General features: G+C 35.6%; 1 protein-coding gene across 2 annotated transcripts in view; it reads left to right on the plus strand.

The window, feature by feature from the left end:
* The window catches only part of ddr2a (discoidin domain receptor tyrosine kinase 2a), a 359575-nt gene that overhangs the window by 16770 nt on the left and 324022 nt on the right, over window positions 1–18783 (plus strand). For both annotated transcript variants that reach the window (XR_014537601.1, XM_083566758.1), the window contains exons 3-13: window positions 6651–6753; window positions 6884–7115; window positions 8256–8403; window positions 9852–9954; window positions 12240–12423; window positions 15094–15334; window positions 15433–15498; window positions 15605–15741; window positions 16961–17174; window positions 18190–18401; window positions 18565–18692. Coding sequence is in view for 1 of the 2 variants with exons in the window: in XM_083566758.1 (XP_083422884.1) it covers window positions 6651–6753; window positions 6884–7115; window positions 8256–8403; window positions 9852–9954; window positions 12240–12423; window positions 15094–15334; window positions 15433–15498; window positions 15605–15741; window positions 16961–17174; window positions 18190–18401; window positions 18565–18692 (1768 nt within the window). In the remaining variant the exon portion in view is untranslated. The remainder of the gene's footprint in view (window positions 1–6650; window positions 6754–6883; window positions 7116–8255; window positions 8404–9851; window positions 9955–12239; window positions 12424–15093; window positions 15335–15432; window positions 15499–15604; window positions 15742–16960; window positions 17175–18189; window positions 18402–18564; window positions 18693–18783) is intronic.

The following is an 18783-nucleotide window of genomic DNA, read 5'->3' on the forward strand; positions in this document are numbered from 1 at the left end:
GAATGAACAGTAATATATATTGTACAGTGCATAACAGTTGAAGAAAACTCACTGTTGATAGATGAAGCCACATAAACAGCCTAAAGGTCTGATCAAATTTATATTCGTAATTATCTGTAAATCTGCTTTGGGACAGTTTTCAATGTTAATGGCACTATATAAATACGTTTTAAATTAGCCGATTCACTTGTGAACTAACTCACAGGAACTAGCTATTAAACGTGCTTACAGTAAATAAATAATGAACTACCTAACAGTAAGTAGTTGAGCAAACCAGAACTTGTTTTTTTTTTTCCATTGTATGAATTTGCGTTAAATTAGTAATCTAGTAATCCAGGCCATAACAAGTTAGTAAACTAGATTATCAAATAAATTATAGATAAGCAAACAAGTTCTTTTTTCAAATTGATGGTGAATAACTTGAACAGTTATCTTAATGATCAACATGTTTTCCTCAGTAGTGTCCAGTTTCAACATTTATGTCCCTTCTCACAGGAAATACAAAAATGAATCAGCAGCCAAATAATTCCCCACCAACATACCAAAGCACAAATATTTCATCTAAACAGTAATCATTCAATCTTATGATGGATTTGTTTTAATTAAACATAATAGATTGAGGTAGATAGGTTAGAGTTTATCATGTGAGATCAATCAAGCTCTCAAAGGCTTGCTGAAATACAGAGAAAGTCTCTGGTTCTACTTTAAGTGGATAGACACAACACTTCTTCTTCTTCTTCTTCTTCTTCTTCCTCTTCTTCTTCTTCTTCTTTCGGATTCTCCCATTAGGGGTCGCCACAGCGGATCATCAGTCTCCATACCCCCCGTCCTCTACATCTGCCTCTTTCAAACCAACTATCTGCATGTCTTCCCTCACCACATCCATAAACCTCCTCCTTGGCCTTCCTCTTTTCCTCCTTCCTGGTGTTTCCATCCTCAACATTTTCCTTCTGATATACCCCTTGTCCCTGTTTTGCACATGTCCAAACCATCTCAAGTGGATAGACACAACTATTAAATGATATCTCGATATACATCATTTACAGAAGATAAGTTAACCATATAAATTCAGTAATACATGAGAAAATAAAATGCCCAGGCCTGAATTACTATGCACTGTTAACCATATACTAAATAATGTTTGGTGGACTGCCACATAGGCTAAATTATTAAGAATCCATCAGTCAGTACATCAAATCCGTCTTTAGCTGCACCTCAGTTTTCTGGGTTTCGATGAGAAGCTGTGACCTTGCTTAATGTTTAATATTTCATGCAGGAAGAAAAAAACTTTGACCACTCACAGTGGATTAAGAAATCAGGCTGGAGTCTGTGGCTAGTGCATACCAGACATTTTGACAACAGAAAAGTACATTGAATCAGCTTCGCTTTCTTTCATTTTTCCAGAGGCACTGTGAGCTTTCCAGTGTTGTTGCGACACTCTACGAAAGCAGACTGATCCTCACGCTCACAGCGGCGTGTTAGGGAGAAAAGTACAGTACGATTCTTACATGTTGATCCTGCACCGATTTCTGTAATCTTAAATAGGCTTGGTTTATACTTATTGAACGAGTACAAATGCTCATGTAGACACAGAGTCAGCATGAGCAGCAATGTTTACATCCTCACCTAGGATAAAAGGCAATCAAATATTTGGCATGTGAGAGGCAAAAGATCCCTGACTGAGAGGCTTCTATGTCAATCAATAAAATGTTTCGTGATTTCCTACCACAGATGTTTACCTCGGAGGTAATGCCACTATCATGAGCTCATGTATATGGTAAAAATGATCTCTCGTCTTCGAACCTTTTAATAAAACATAAATGATGTATCACTTAAATCCTATATTAAGAACTTTTTAATAAAACTTGTAAATGATGTATGACTCAGCTTTACCCTTTTTCAGAAGGGTGTCCGAAGGTGTGAAGGGTTTTTCCCTCCACATTATTACTCATGACATTTAAAAGATTAACTCAGAGACTCTATAAAGCTCTGGTGTAAAGATTCAGAATCTCTCACTGTGTGGCTGCACCTATGATTTTCACCCCTTTACTTTGAATATTGCTATTTGATAACCATACACTGCAGTTACAACTGTATAATTCCAGCTGGATGGCACATTTTCATTTTTACCACTGGTTTGAAGGGCAGATTCCAGTATTCTGTAATCCCTCAGCTCTTCACCACATTTTCTTAAAAATGAAACTGCTGAAGACTTTTTTCCTGTAGCAGGAAAAATTCGTTGCACTAGCTGAGATGTTCACTAGTGCCAACTTTCCCCTTTTTAAAATTCCCAAGCAGTGTAGTTATACCATGCCCTTTTTCCTCATTTTCTCCTTAGAGAAAAGTTGAAAGAATAAGGTACTCTATGCACTGTACAGTGTGTGTGTGCAGCACAAAGTGAAACCATACACACCACTGAAACCCTTATTTGAGGGTATGTATATCTTCTGTTTGTGTCCTTGTGTGCATGCTTAAGTCATCTAGTATGTTAGTGTGTGTGTGTGTGTGTGTGTGTGTGTGTGTGTGTGTGTGTGTGTGTGTGTGTGTGTGTGTGCGAGGCAATGGAGCCAGCGGTTAGATGGCAAACATGGTGAAACAAACGTGCCATTTACAAAATGAAAAAAAGAAAGCTGGTTTACTTAGTGTGCAGGGGAAAAAGGGACACTTGGAGCTATTAGCAACTGCACATAACTCCCTCCCTAAGAAAGGAGAGAGAAAGAAAGAGCGAGAGGTATTTCTTAACGTCCTCTCCAGAGAATATTTGTACTTTTCCACCTCTGAAGCATGTGATATTTTTAACCTCGGTAGCTAAATGCTAGCTTAGCCTGCTTCACGTCCTGGGTTAAGTTCCTGCTGCAACCAACTCCCTTTTCTCTCAGGGGTCAGAGAGAGCATGGGCAAAAAAAACACACAGAGTAAACAGACCAACGCTACTGTATAAACATTCTTAGTAGCTTTTCTGTGCCTAAAATTAAGTGTTGATTTCTTTGTTACTCACAATTAACACCACAAAACAGTCTCTCTTCCAATTGCAATGTTAATACTGATAAATCCTTATCTTATTAATCTTCAGGAAATATACCTGTACTTACTAAAGCAACACTAAAATGATCTCATCCTGAGAAACCATATTATTCTGGTCAGGATTGTGCCAGTTCATCAATCCCTTGCACATGGTGAAGAATTAGGACTAAATGCTCAAAAAGCACATACCGTACTTATGACCAGGTTTTGGCAATATAGCAAAACAATGTTAGTCTTTTATGAAGCCTATAGAAAAAAGTCTCAGTTTACCTTTTAAATCTCTGGAACTGTACTAGAAGTGATGAGCACTGTTCTTCTCAAACACATTCCTATAGTTAGAATTTGATGATGGAGGAAGACATGATTGACCAAAAGATATTCATTAAGCTCTCATGTCCTGTAGATGTGAACAAATTCATGAAAGAGACTATTCTCAGGATAGAAACATTTTATTAGAACATACATGGGATAAGTCAGGAGAATGTTATTGAATTGCAGTGACGCTTCCTTCTAAGTGGGCGAATGGCACCAAACCATAACCGGAAACTAAATAAATGCCCCCGCAGCATAACAGTGACCAGCTTTCATTTAATTTGTCTGTAGGTGAAGCCTGCCAACATGACATCAAGTCTGATTTCTTTTTCTCTCTTCTGTGAGACTAAACATTTTGTGTAAGTATGTTTGGAAAAACATCCTGCAAAACCCGAGTCAAGATGTCCTCTATGCTTAGTTAATGCCAATAAGCATTTACAAAGCAATGACCTCTGTTCTGTTAAAACACATAAACTGTGGCTCATGTATAATGATTCACCACAGCCCTTGTATCATCCTGCAGAAGGTTTTGTTAGGAGATTCAGCTTATGTTGGCCATGGCAGCTTGTCCTGGGCCTCTAAGGTTTCCCCCATCTTGACTTTTTAAGCAAACATTTGGAGGAGAGCCGGAAAAAGAGAAGGGATACAAAAAGTCCTTCTCCACTCTTCTTGCTGTTGCTGGCAGAAAAACAAAGGTTTGCTGTTGTGATGGAGAAGCCATGAGGACTAGGAGAGGCCTCATGCACTTCCGAGTGAACTTTTAACATCCAGCCCATGACGCACTAAAGCATGCCCACACAAGCATATCTGAGGAACTTTTAGAACAAACAAAGCAATTTGTGATGTTAATGCGATTTTATGATTTCAGTTTTTTGCTGTTTCCATAGTGTTTTAGCTGCAGTTTGTTTGCTAGTAACATTGCTAGCATTATTTCTGTAGTTTATTTATTATGACAGCCACTCACTTTCTGGTTAATGGGTTTAAACACTGCAATTTGTATTATTAGAAACCAAACTTGTACTTTTTTTGTGCAGAAAAACAAAAACTTTATTTTAAATCTGCTTGTCTTATTTTTGTGAATTTTCCATAGATTCTCTTAGTCTTTTTTTTTTGTTTTGTTTTTTAACATTTTGTCATTTTATATCATTTCTGCAGTGAGGATTTTTCTGAAAAATAAATCAAGTGTGGGGTTAACTCCCATTCAGTACAATTACACTACCGCTTCATCACTTAATTATAGCTACACAGAAAACACAGCATAGGCAAAACAAACAAACTTATGCTTATGTAGTTATACAACCAGATGTACAACGAAAATTCTAAAGACACTGACCTCTACTGGCAGGGAGAAATACTTTCCACTCATCTATTTGTCTTTTCATTCATTTATTTATTAAAATTTACTTCTTTGTATTAAAATTTTTTTATTCAGTATCTAAAATGATTCTTAAAATGATTTGTAGCCACAAGAGTAAAGAATGTTAGTCAGAACTAAAAGATTTAAATAACCTTAATTATTTATTCATTAATTAGCTTAGTTAATTACAATAGCACTATAATAGCTTGTACTTTGTTTTTTTAATGTATTACAGTCTGAAAGAATTACAGTGCAATTCTAATGCTTACTCTTTTCCTCTATGTCCTGCTGCATGTGTGTTTGACCATGCCATTCAGAATTTGTTCCTTGAGTCATGGCCAGACAACTGGAAATGAAGTGTAAAGTGATATAAATCTTCCTCGGTTCTGTATTATAATAACAGTGATTAAAGACTTGCCATCCTTTGCTTTTTGGGCTCACAGGTCCCATGTGTAATGAAATTCAGTTTCTAGCTCATAAAAGTTAACAGTTAGCACACCAAGCAGTCTGGGTAGTATCAGGATTAAATTACAGAAGAAAAAAAAATAAAAAAGGGAAGGAAAATGTTCTCAGGAGGTGGGCAAACTTTAATCGTGTCCTTGTAAAGACCACACAAGAGGCATGTAAGACTCTGATCATTGTTTCAGTTCAAACCAGGATGTCTGCTGACTGTTCCAAACAGTGCAAGCCAAAAGAGTGGTATATTTTTTAAAACTATATTTCTGTAGAGAAACCACAATGTTAGTGAAGGAAAGGGGTGTTTCTCCAGTTTCTGCTCCAACTCAACCCATGCCAGCCCTCAAACGATTGATTCGTTTATTATTGCAATTCTGATTTTGGCTATGCAGACCTACAGTGTCCTCCACCGCTAGAATATAGGCTGCTTAAAAAGAAACAACACAGCTTCTAGCCAAATGGTGTTAAGAGAGTAACGTGTTGAACTCACAAGAGCTTCCCTATCCATAGTGCCCTTCCTTAAAGTAGCACACTCCCTGTGTATGCAATCTGACGACATGAACTGCTGTTTAATAAAGATAAAGTAAATCATGAAACTGGGTCGGCTAACACCCCGAACACCTAAAACTGATAAATGTTAGCTTACTTTATTAGTGATCTATACTAAATGAAAGCTGAACAAATTTATTTTCCTTAGAAATGCAACCAACACTTTTGCTAGCAAGACCTTAATACAAGTTGTTTCTGTAAATGCTAATTATCTAGCTAAGCACACTTTTGCCAGCTAGCTAAGTTAGCTAACTATAAATTCTTGTTTGGGTTAATGCTACTTAACTGGCTAGCAACACCATTTTTGAGGGGTAATGTTATTTAGCTATTTAACAGCATTATTCCCAGCTAGTCAACATAACTAAATAAATGTATGTTAATGTTTCAGATGCTAGCAAGCTAAGTTGTTGCTTAGCCAACTGTTGACACTATTACCAAAATGGCAACTTAGCTAACAAGAAGTTGGTGTTTTATTCGAGAGTAGCTAGCTAACTAAAAAATAATTCATTTTTTCAAGAAACCATAATCCCAAAGTGCTTTAGGTGTATATTATTCGGTGTATTTATGATAAAGCACATTAAGACAAAATGACTAAAGCACAACTGACTAAATGAGAAGTTTATGAAATATCTATTTAACATTATTCTGAGATCAAAACCATAGCGAACAAGAAAATGTGGATTTGAAAACCACATATTGAGCTAGTGTGTTTAATGTACTGTCCTGAACCCATAGGACTGATTCAAGAACATTTACCTTAAGGACAGGATTACATCTTCTTGTCTTTTTTTGTATACTCATGTTTTTACAATCATATTTACATGCCTGTTTTATAATTGCAGATGTTTTACTTTTTAATGAAGGGGTTTGGTGACATTACTGGAACGATAATTTGCAACTTATAGATAATAGAAGGAGTATTAAAAATAGGCTTTTTTTTTATTTGCTACAGGTGTGTGTCGATCCCCACTAGGGATGTCTGGAAGGCAGATCTTAGATGAAGACATTTCAGCTTCAAGTCAATGGTCCGAATCAACTGCAGCAAAATACGGCAGGTAAAATTGTAAAATCTCAGGATGAAGTTTGAATCTCAACACTCAACACTCAACTCAAAAGAAACTTTCCTGTATGGTACTTTGGGCGAAATTTCTTGATTCTCCTTGGTGTTTTTGCCTGACATTGTAGACTGGACTCAGAAGAAGGGGATGGTGCATGGTGTCCAGAGAGCACAGCTGAACCAGAGAACATGAACGAGTTCTTGCAGATTGACCTTCGCTCTCTGCAGTTCATCACACTGGTGGGCACTCAGGGACGACATGCAGGGGGCATTGGAAATGAGTTTGCCCAGACCTACAAGATCAAGTACAGTCGCGATGGCAGCCGTTGGATATCATGGCGCAACCGGCAAGGAAAGGAGGTACCATAGATAATACACATATACAGTAGTGCTAAAATAGTTAACATTTTGTAGACCTTGGGACTTCAGTATCGCCCAAAAATGACCTTTTTCTTGAATAGTATAACCCTGTTTTTTCAGCTATTGAAAATCTGTTGTATTTCATTCTGTAATTTAAGTTACAGGACAAAACAGTATCCATTGTGGGAAATATTATCCATATAAATAAAAGAGTATAAAAGAAATAAAAATGTAATTCAGCTGTTTAGAAAATCAAGTTATGCAGAACAAATCTAATACCAAAGAACTTTCCCAGTATTTCTATTTAAATATACTTTGAACTTAATGGTTCAATTTAATTCAGAATCAGTGGCTTTTTCTGTCCTTTCTTGGCATCCAGTGGCCTGTTGTGTTTGTTGTTTTTCCCTATTGATGACAATCTTGATCGGACTTAAAAAGGGCCTGATAATTCGCCAATAATCACACCCAAATATGTCGGTGATATAGACAATTGAAACCTTGGCTGAGTTTCAGAAGAACATTTGAGAAGCGATCAATGCTATGTTTAGTGTTTAGTAGGGTTGGCAGTAAGCATGAAACAATTAACAGGACAAAAACCTAGAAGTAGAACCGAGAAACAGAACTTTTAATCGCAAAAACACAAAAGTAAACCCTAAAATCTAAGGGCAATTTAAACTGCAGAAAGTCACACTGTCATGGAAGTCATTATTCAAGAAGACACGATTTTAGAAACACATGCATTTACTAAATATTAGCTTTTTTTTAAGTCACAGTTTTGGGCACTGCATTTTGGCTTGCTATCAGATGGTCAGGAAAAAACATATTTAAAATTTATATAATACTTTTATTTCAAATATAACAAAATATTATGTTTAAAATTAGTGATTAAACATGAATTATAAAATGACAAATCACAAAAACACAACAGCAAACCCCAAAATTTAAAGGGCAATTTCAAATGCACGAAACCAACCATTTCTGTTTTTACTTATTGTGTATTATACCTATCAGAATTTTGCTGTTGATTTGTTACCGTATTTTGCACTTACGTGCCACAGCGCATCATCGGCTTATCATAATAGAGCACTTCAGATAAAGTTTATCTCATTATCCACTGCTGTTTGTTGTTTTCTGTTAAAGGTAATCGAGGGGAACAGGAATGCCTATGACATTGTGCTCAAGGACCTGGAGCCACCCATCATTGCACGCTTTGTACGCTTCATGCCCATCATCGACCACTCTATGAACGTGTGCATGCGTGTAGAGCTCTACGGCTGCGAGTGGCTAGGTAACAACATTATATGCCAGCTTCGGCTTCATCGTATTCATAAATATTACTTTGTGTGCAACTAATTTAAATTGTTGCTGTTATTATTATGGATATTATGATATAATGATGATGTAGCAGATTTGATAACCGCTACCCTTTTGTTAAAACTAGTCCAGGAAGTTTAATTATTAAGCCCACAAACACAGTGTGTTTTTATTTCTCTTGGCAACGGTATCACACTGAATCTCACGTCTCTTTCATTCCAGGTCATGTTAAAATGACTTTCTAGTCAATCATGTTGTTAATATTATGGCCTGCAAAATCTTTTAGTGGTGTCGATTTTCATAATCTAGAAGTTGACTCTTCTATTGTAGATTATTATGCAATTCGCTGATAAATGGTTCAACCTTTTGCCTTCAGCTTATAACTTTCTGTCTGCTAGATCCAAAATCCACTTGTCTAAGACATCAGCCAGGCAATGATCTAATCACTTAAGATAGCAGAGGTAGCCAACTGTCTCCCATGATATCTCACATGCATGCCAACTAAGTTTATTCCCTTTTACTGACATTCCCTTGAAATCCCCTTCCACCACTTGATTAAGCACTGTTTTACTTCCTTATTGCAGTTTCGAATTTAGCTCACGGATTCAGGTTAACAGTGAATAACGGTAAAAATGCTACTTGAGGTTTTTTTTTTTTTAGAAAATGCATGGTGAAGGAAAAGAAAAACATATGTATTACATCTATGTGGCTTTAAAAGCTTGTTTTTAATGATAGTATGATTTATAAGAGCTATTTTACATGTTTGGGAAATCTTTTTAAAGGATACACATTGACCTTGCATTATTTTATGCAGCTGGAGATTGCACAAAAAGATGGTCCCTTGGTGGGACAAAAATAAAAGGCATTTTGTAATCATTTTTAAAAAAAACTACAAAATTGGCATGAAGGTTAGTTTGCATTTTGGTGCTAATGTAATAAATTGTAGACCTTTTTTTCCTGAACAATGGGGGCATGGAGGGTTAGTGGTTAGTAAGTTTGTGTCACAACTCTAGGGTTGAACGTTTGTGCATGTTCTTCTCATGCTTCGGGGTTTTCCTCAAAGTTCTCAGGTTTTTCCTGGTCTTAGAATATGCAGGCTGAAAAACGCAGAGAATCCAAGAAATTGCATAGCTAACCTGTTAAAAAGCATGCTCAGCCATCTGTAACAGGAGACTTACATTGAAATAAATTCTATATTAATTAATGTCTACATTTTAACAAATATTTAAGGGTCATACATCTATTTATGTGTGCAATTTTTCAGATTTTTCGAATGTATTCGATTTCGCAAGAGCTGTTTTTAATTTAACGTTTTAAAATGTTCACCAATGACTTTTCACAATATTTACAAAATAGAAATAAAATGCTTTCTGTTTTTCTGTCTAAATAATTATGATTCCTTTTCCATCTGTCCATTTGCAGATGGCCTAGTGTCATACAACGCTCCACTCGGCCAGAAGATGATCCTCCATGATCAGGAGGTTTACCTCAATGACTCTGTGTATGACGGTGCCATACTTCGTGGGTCAGTGTCATAAAATTTGTCTCTGAAGAAAGCTTTGAGCTCGAAAAGCAATTGTGCATTGTTACTTCCTGCTTAATCTAATTCATGCCAAACAGACTCTAACATTATTGCTCATTTTGAGTTTGTAACAATAGCAGGAAGACCTCCATTTCAGATCTTATAAACATCATAGATATTCCAGGCTTTTGTTTAATATTTGTGTATATTATAGTTACAATCCTCCCACAGTAACTCTAAGATGTCTGAAACAAGTCTGTGTGGTTTGTCTGAAAGATCAGGACCAGGGAAATTGGTTTTTATATAGACTTAGGATGCAGTAGAACCAGTGTGCCAGTGTTATGGGTTGCCATGTCTACAGCAAGACAAAGATGATGTCGGTGGTTTCAATGTTCATGGAAGGATTTGACTCATATCTTCCTAAATAATGCTTTCCATGAGTGTATGTGCGTGTGTTTCTAAAACTGTCATCCTGAATGAACAATGACTTCCAAGACAGTGTGACTGCTGTAAACCTAAAACCGAATACCACAAAGTACCACACCACACTGTTACAGTCATTAAACCGCTTAATGAAACACCTTGTTTCGATTGCTGGTGATGGCGTGGGTGTTCATCGGAACATTACTACCCCCTTGTGGCCAAACAGGTTAACACATTTCCCCCCTCGAACTGTACAGAAGTGATGATATTTGGATAATAATCCAAACATTTGACTTACAAATGTTTTGATAATTTGCTAATCATTAAGATCAAACATGTCAATGGTAGTGTAAGCCAAGTCATTAAGTTCAGTAGAGATACAGTAGGGTGAATATGACTCAGGTAAAAGTAAATGTGCTCCCTTTAAAATTTCACTTAAGTAAAAGTACAAAAATATTTGCCTTCAGATGTACTTAAGTATCCAAAGTAATATGATTTGTTATGGCTATTATGATCCTATTAATATTTTTGTCACAAGACTCTATATTAACTCAGTTTATGTAAAAAGACTCTAATGTTACTCTTAGTGCACCAATCTATTAATAGTATGATATTAATAACTCAAACACTGATTGATTATTAAAATTATCATGAGCCGAAACACAAATTTTCATGCAAATAAGACCACGGATGCTGTGGCAAGTTCAAGTCAGGAGTTTCTTCCATTATTTATTCCTCTCAAAATGTTCTGCTTGATGCTGAACTGATGCTGAACTGTATGTTGGTGATAAGTAGATACAACAAGCGCCAATCAAAACAAGTTCAAAACAGTTCGCACGCTCGACCCTGATTGGTTGCTTGCTGCGTGCTTGACCAGTTACACTTTTATCCACCACTGGAACAATGAACGAGCCAAAAAACAAAGCAGCAAACCCCAAAATAGGACCACCAATCACAAAAATACAACAGCAAACCCAGAAAAACAAATAGTAATTTCAAACACACAATTTGTGACACACAAAGTCACACTGTCATGGAAGTCATTATTATATAGAAAAACACAGATTTAGAAACAAATATACATTTAAATATTAGCTTTTTCACACAACACATTTTGGCTTGCTAACAGATGGCTGGGAGAAAAACATAATGTAAAAGTAATTATAGAAAAATATTTTTAGATTCAAAATTTGGTTTTTTACATAAAGAATAGATGGAAATGTATATGATTTTAAGGGAGGACAGAAATTTTAGAAGCATGTGCTCTTCTCAGTCAGATCTCAGTCAGATGAATACTCAGATTCCCAGCAACCACCACGACCTACAGACTACAATTCCCAAAACACCTCATACACACGCCCACTTTGCTTTTCGAAGTTTCTGATTGAGCACTAATGTGCAAAATTAAACACACACTAAAAGAGACTCCTATTCATAAACTTCAAAGTATTTATATTTCATAATCTGGTTTCTCTCTGTTTTGCCCTGTTTTTTGACCACGGCTTTGCTCCACAATGTAGATTAATCTGTTTTATTTTATTATTATTCATGATTTTCATTCGTTACCATGAGCTTGTCTTATATAATATTTTAAATTGCATTGTACCACCATAAAACCATATAAAATTTAATCATACTACATTCCAGATGTAAATGTTTGCTATAGAAAAAATAGTTTTTGTTTCCATTTATTGTCCATTGTGTAATCACAAAATAAATTCATATCCCAAAACATGAAATCTGCTTGAACCAAGCTACTGAAAATGTATTACATTACATCTGACAAATTATAAGTCCATAAGTGTTTAGTAAAAGTACCAAAGGATCTTCTGTGCTTAAACATTTCCCTCTCTTTCTCTGTGCAGTATGACAGAAGGTTTGGGCCAGTTAACGGACGGTATGTGTGGTCTGGATGATTTTACTCTCAGTCATGTCTACAATGTGTGGCCTGGCTATGATTATGTGGGCTGGACCAACGAGAGCTTCTCCAATGGATACGTAGAGATCATGTTCGAGTTCGACCGAACACGCAACTTCACCACTATGAAGGTAATCAGACTGTGTCATATTTCATATTACATTTAAAAAAAAAATGTTTTTTAAGAAAATTAATATCACCTTTCAGAAAAATAGTCTTAAATAAATATATAAAAGTAAAATAACGCACAATGATACAAATATTAAAGAACAAATTTTAAATACGGTTTTAAATAATTGAAGTGCTCACAACACTCTTTTGGTTACAGATCTCTTCTTTCTTTGCTCGGACAAATTTAACATTCCATTATTTATAAATCAGAAAATCCCCAAAACACAAAATAATAGGGGGAAAGGTAAAAAAAACTGAATTGAATCAAAGACGTCCACAAGTACAAAAGCATTAATCCACAAGGAGGTTGTAGCTCAGTGGTGAAGGCACTGGACTCAAAGGTCACAAGTTCAAATCCCAGCACCGCCAAGCTACAGTACCACTGCTGGGCCCTTGAGCAAGGCCCTTAAGCACCCTCAGCAGCTGAGGTGGTGTCAAAAAGTTTCAAGACGCATGGTGCAAAGATAATTAGATAGATAGATAGATAGATAGATAGATAGATAGATAGATAGATAGATAGATAGATAGATAGATAGATAGATAGATAGATAGATAGATAGATAGATAGATAGATAGATAGATAGATACTTTATTCATCCCAATGGGAAATTTACTGGTGCTATTCTGAAGACGTGCGTTACCACATCTGCGTTTTCATCATGGACAGCAAGTAAGAACAAAAAGCAAACTGGGCGAATCTGCCAGAGACTTTTAACCTACGGTGATGCTACAAAGAATCGTTAGAGGTGTTTTGAGCAGCACGCGCTCTTCAAGAGCGGAAGAACATCACTGGAAGACGACGAGAAATCAGGAACACCTTCAAGCAGCTCAACCCTCAAAAATGCAAAGAGAACAATTTTGAGAACAATCCACATGATCTCACTTCTGCATCCTCACATTCTGACCCTACGCGCCAGATTTGGCTCTTGCGGACTTTGCCTTCTTCCTGAAGACAAAGGTGCAGCTCAAAGTTCTCCATTTTTACACCATTGCAGAGATGCAGCTCGAATCGCAGAAGGTGTTTGACGCTTCGAAAGGAAGACTTTGAGGGCATGTTCCAGAAGTGGCAGAAGCGCTGTTCTGCTGTGCACGTGTTTAAACGTAGATAAATAATGTATTTTCTCGTAAACAGAGCTAGTCTCAAAACTTTTTGATTTGGCCATGATTAACCTTAACAAACTCAAAGGTCAAACAACAAGCGGGAAATCAGGACATCTGGTGGGCAAATGGGAGTAAAACACAGTAAATATCACAGTTCAGTCAGGACCCCAATTACTGAAACAATTAACAGTAAGCAAAAGAGCTTTAAATATTTGAATAAAAGAGACACTATAAGTAAATGCATACATTTTAGGGCTAAATAACTGAACTGTGATTCAGACATGGCTAAAATATCGAATGAAAATAAATAAAAGTAGAAATCAACATTACATAGATAATGATATAAGATATTAAAAGACACGATGGAACTTTGTTAATCCCTAAGTAAATTATTTAGCCTGAAACTGATTTAGATAACAATAAAAATAAATAAATAAATAAATAAATAAATAAATAAATAAATGCAATATTGCAATAATTGCAATAATTTTCTTCCCCCTGACTGTATGAAATTAAACCAAATTGTTACATATATATATATATATATATATATATATATATATATATATATATATATATATATATATATATATATATATACACACACATATATATATATATATATATGTGTGTGTGTGTGTGTGTGTGTGTGTTTGTGTGTGTGTGTGTATATATATATATATTTATATATATATATATATATATATATATATATATATATATATATATATATATATATATATATATATATATATATATATATAAAATAAAAAAAAGGAAAAAAATTCAATTGTGAAAGAATGGGGGGGGAAAGTGTCAGACAGACATAATTATAAATATTAACTGTAAGGCTGCTAATAATTTTTAAGTCAGTGCTTTTCATTAAGTGTTAGTACAGTAATCAAAATATTTCTTTTATGTTTAAGCTACAAATATTAATAACTAGCTGAAAGTACCCGTGCTTCTCTACGGAAGGCAGAACGCTAAGCAATATGGCAATAAGCAGTAAGCACTGAGCAGGATTGGATGATCAGAGATCAGAACGTAAAGTCAACAAATAACGTACTACCCCTTTGTAGTACTGATACAGGGCAAACTACTTTGAAAAAATTTTTTATCGTGCATCTAACATCTAATAAGAAACAATGTAGTAAGTTTCATTAGGATCCGTATTGTTATTTCGAAGAGTTTACAATGCGTGAGAAATCGCGTTTTTCGCGAGTTAGCCGCGATCCAGGCCGAATTTTTCAAAACCCTTTCTTAGTGAGCACCTAAGACCCAAGAGGAAGGTATGTTCCAAATTTCATTGCAATCCGTTCAGTGGTTTTTGAGATTTTGTGATGAGTGAATGAGTCAGTCAGTGGTATTTCAGCTTTATATATATATATAGAAGATTACATGTCTTCATTATATTCATCATTTTAGTGAATAATTCAGACTCCGTATCCGATGCCGTACTGTAAGTAATTATTGATACTGTTAATATTGAATGCCCATCTTTCTCTCTTTTTCCCTGGTGCTTATTTAAGGTGCATTGCAACAACATGTTCTCGCAGAGGGTGAAGGTATTTCAGAAGGTGGTGTGTTATTTCCGCTCAGACTTGGACTGGGAGCCGACACCTGTCTCCTTTATTCCTGTGATGGACGACGTGAATCCCAGCGCTCGCTTCGTTATCGTCTCCCTTAATAACCACATGGCCAGTGCCATCAAGTGCCAGTATTTCTTTTCTGACAGGTGGATGATGTTCAGTGAGATCACCTTTCAGTCAGGTGAGCATGGATACTTAATGACAATAATATTTACCTTAAACAATTGCTAATAGCAAAAGCATGGACTTTAATGTGCCTTTCTTGAATTGTTTTTCCAGATACAGCGATGTACAACACAACCTTAGCTCCCCCCAATACCAGCGCTACACTCAACACCTCTACAGGTTAGATCTTTGTGCTCAAACACTACAAGCCACTAATTCATTCTTTAAACCCAGCGTAGTGTTTCTTAACTCTTAAGCTTTTTTTCACTTACATTCCCTCCACAAGAAAAAAACCCCTATCACAAAGTAGACGACAGCAACACTCGAATTCTGATCGGCTGTTTGGTTGCCATCATCTTTATCTTGGTGGCCATCATCGTCATCATACTCTGGAGACAGGTCTGGCAGAAGGTGCTGGAGAAGGTTAGATATGTTGTGGCTTATTTCTTGTTCTTCTCCAATCTGCTCTCTTGTGACTCACTCAAAAAACAATGTGTGTGTGTATGTATATATTTATTTCAGCAAACATTTTAGTATCTTCTTAAGGGAAAATACTATAGAAATTAAACTTGGACATATATTAGAGTAGTCATTGTGCAGCTCATATAGCAGTACAAATTTACTGTCCTCAGAAAATAACTCAACATACAGCCATTATTGTCTAAAGAGCTGGCAACAAAAGTGAGTACACCCTAAGTGGTTAACTGCTGAGATGCACACATCCGGCAATTAAAACCGTCTGTATGGAAACATAGCAAAAGTTGCGTTTGTGTCCTGATAATTTATTTAAGTTGAAACACCGAAATTACTTTAAAACATTTATAAGAATATTTTGTTTTCATGATCTATGTTTCGTTTGGTTTCACTAATAATAAACATACATTTGCATTAAGCTTTCATATTTGTCCATGCCCATGTTAATTAGAGTATTAAAAACTTGAAAAGTATTTATTTAAAAAAAGATTATTTGCCGGATGTGTTGCATCAGGGACGTAACACATCACAGATTTTTTGTGCTTGATTAGAGACTTGGCTCATCGAAAAAACAAATGTTTAATGATTACAATTTTTTTTTTTTTTTTTACATGAATTTGTTTACTGTAATTTATCATTAATAAGTGTGTTGGGTTAAAGGTTATATTTTCGGATTTATATTTATTTATTTCTATTTATTTACATGATACATATAAAATTAGTGCAGTTAAAATTAATTTGCGTTAGCAGGTTAATTTTTGCATCCCTAATATTATATTATATTATTATATATTATATATATATTATATATATAATTATAATTCCGATCTGTTGAAACGTCATAGCATCATAGATCAGGTGTGTGCATGTAGACTAGAATCTCAAGGAGGATTCACATTTTTTGAAATTTTGGTTCCAATTATAATTCTAATAATAATAAGCTTACATAGGACAACGTAATATTATTTATACATGTAGCTATATAAAATTAAAGAAAGTTCACTACAAATTGTGAAAAATAAATTGTTGCAAACAAACTTTGTCAAACGTTTTTAGAAATACTTGAGACTCAATGCAGTGAAGCGTGAGGATGGTTCCTGCACACCTGCTGCACTATAAGTACTTTTTGATTTTTTTAAATCCTACACTCTTCTTCCTTTATTTTTAGGTTTCACGGAGGATGCTTGATGATGAGCTAACTGCAAGTCTATCAATTCAGAGTGAGGCTTTCAGCTGTAACAACAACCTGACCTCCTCAGCAGCCAGCGAACAGGAGTCCAGCTCTGCCTATGAGCGCATCTTCCCACTTGGAGCAGATTACCAGGAGCCCTCACGCCTCGTCCGCAAGCTGCCTGATGTTTCGCAGGTCTCAGAGGACTCTGGTCAGTTCTACTTATTATAAGAATTGTTCAATTCTTATTTTCTTTTGTATCCTGCAGAGATGGCAGAAGTTCACACATCCTTCACTCAAGTTGAAGGTTTGAAATACTCTAGTATATGTTGGAGTACTGACTACACCTTTTCACTCAAGTTAAAGTAAAGAAATTTGGGCTCTGACATGTGCTTAAAAAGTAAAAAGTAGTCATTAATACTACCTGTTTTAATGTAACTGGTAACTGGACCTCACATCAACCACATATTGAACACAAGCACAGAAAAGATGATGATGATCAGGTGATCAGGAATGTCTCTGTTCTCAGTCATGTTTACATCACTGACTCCCTCTGTCTCATCAATGATAACCCCAGACTTCTTGTTGCCCTCTGTCTTGCTTGTTGTTAACTTGTAAACTAGTCTACGTCTGTAATGTTTGAGAGCCAGGAAATGATACACCAGTGGTAGATTGAAAAAGTGGAGGAAAAGGAAATGACAAGAAATTGGTTGATGGAATTAAAACGATGCGCAGTGAGAAGAAAAAATATTGATCATATCACTAAATAGATTAAAACTAAAATAACGATGTAAGAAGTAGAAAGTAAAAAGTGTATAAAAAGTGTAATGAGTGAAAGTAAAAAGTTGTCCAAAAAACAAATAGTGATGTAAAGTCCTGTTACAAGGAAAATCTACTTATGTACAGTAACGTAGTATTTGTTTTTAACATATTTGATATATCTATGTATTGACATAACAGCAATATACAGGGTGGCTAACACTACATATCTTTTATGAAATGTATTTGAAAGCTTGTCATCTTTTTTATAATTGTTTTTATTGCTTCTTATTGCATATTAACACAGAATATATATTAAAATATTAAAATAGCTTCCGAATTAAATATGGTCCATTGAGGGTGTGTACATTTATGTAAAATATTCTTAAATGTAAGCTGTATTGTTAATTATATTCAGCTAAATGTTAATTCAGGTATGTCATTATAACGTGGAAATTTCTGTATAGCATCCAAAGCTTCTCAGTCCAGCACTCAAGAAGGAGTTCCCCATTACGCCGAGGCAGACATCGTTAATCTGCAAGGAGTAACAGGAGGAAACACTTACGCCGTGCCCGCTGTCACTATGGACTTGCTGTCAGGAAAGGACATCCCTATAGAGGAATTTCCCCGAAAACTGCTCACCTTTAAGGAGAAGCTTGGAGAAGGCCAGTTCGGGGAGGTGAGTTCCAAGACTCTAAATGATTAAAGACAAATCCGCTTTGATGTCTTACTTTGAACACCTTCTACTGTGTGTTTTATCAATTATATGCATTGCAGTCAACAAGCAATGTTTACAAAACGACGATTCTTAATTAAATGTAATCAATGTCAAACTGTCTTAGGTGCATCTTTGTGAAGCAGAAGACATGGAGGAGTTTATGGAAGAAGACTTTCCATTTGATGTTACTGATAATCAAACAGTTCTTGTAGCTGTCAAAATGTTACGAGCTGATGCAAATAAAAACGCCAGGTAAAGCGTTTGTGCTACGTACAAGGTGGTATCAGAAAGTTTTGAGACTAGCTGTTCACAAGAAAGTATTTTATTTATCTACGTGTACACA

Source organism: Silurus aristotelis, assembly GCF_946808225.1.
Source record: "Silurus aristotelis genome assembly, chromosome: 2".
Taxonomy (NCBI): domain Eukaryota; kingdom Metazoa; phylum Chordata; class Actinopteri; order Siluriformes; family Siluridae; genus Silurus; species Silurus aristotelis.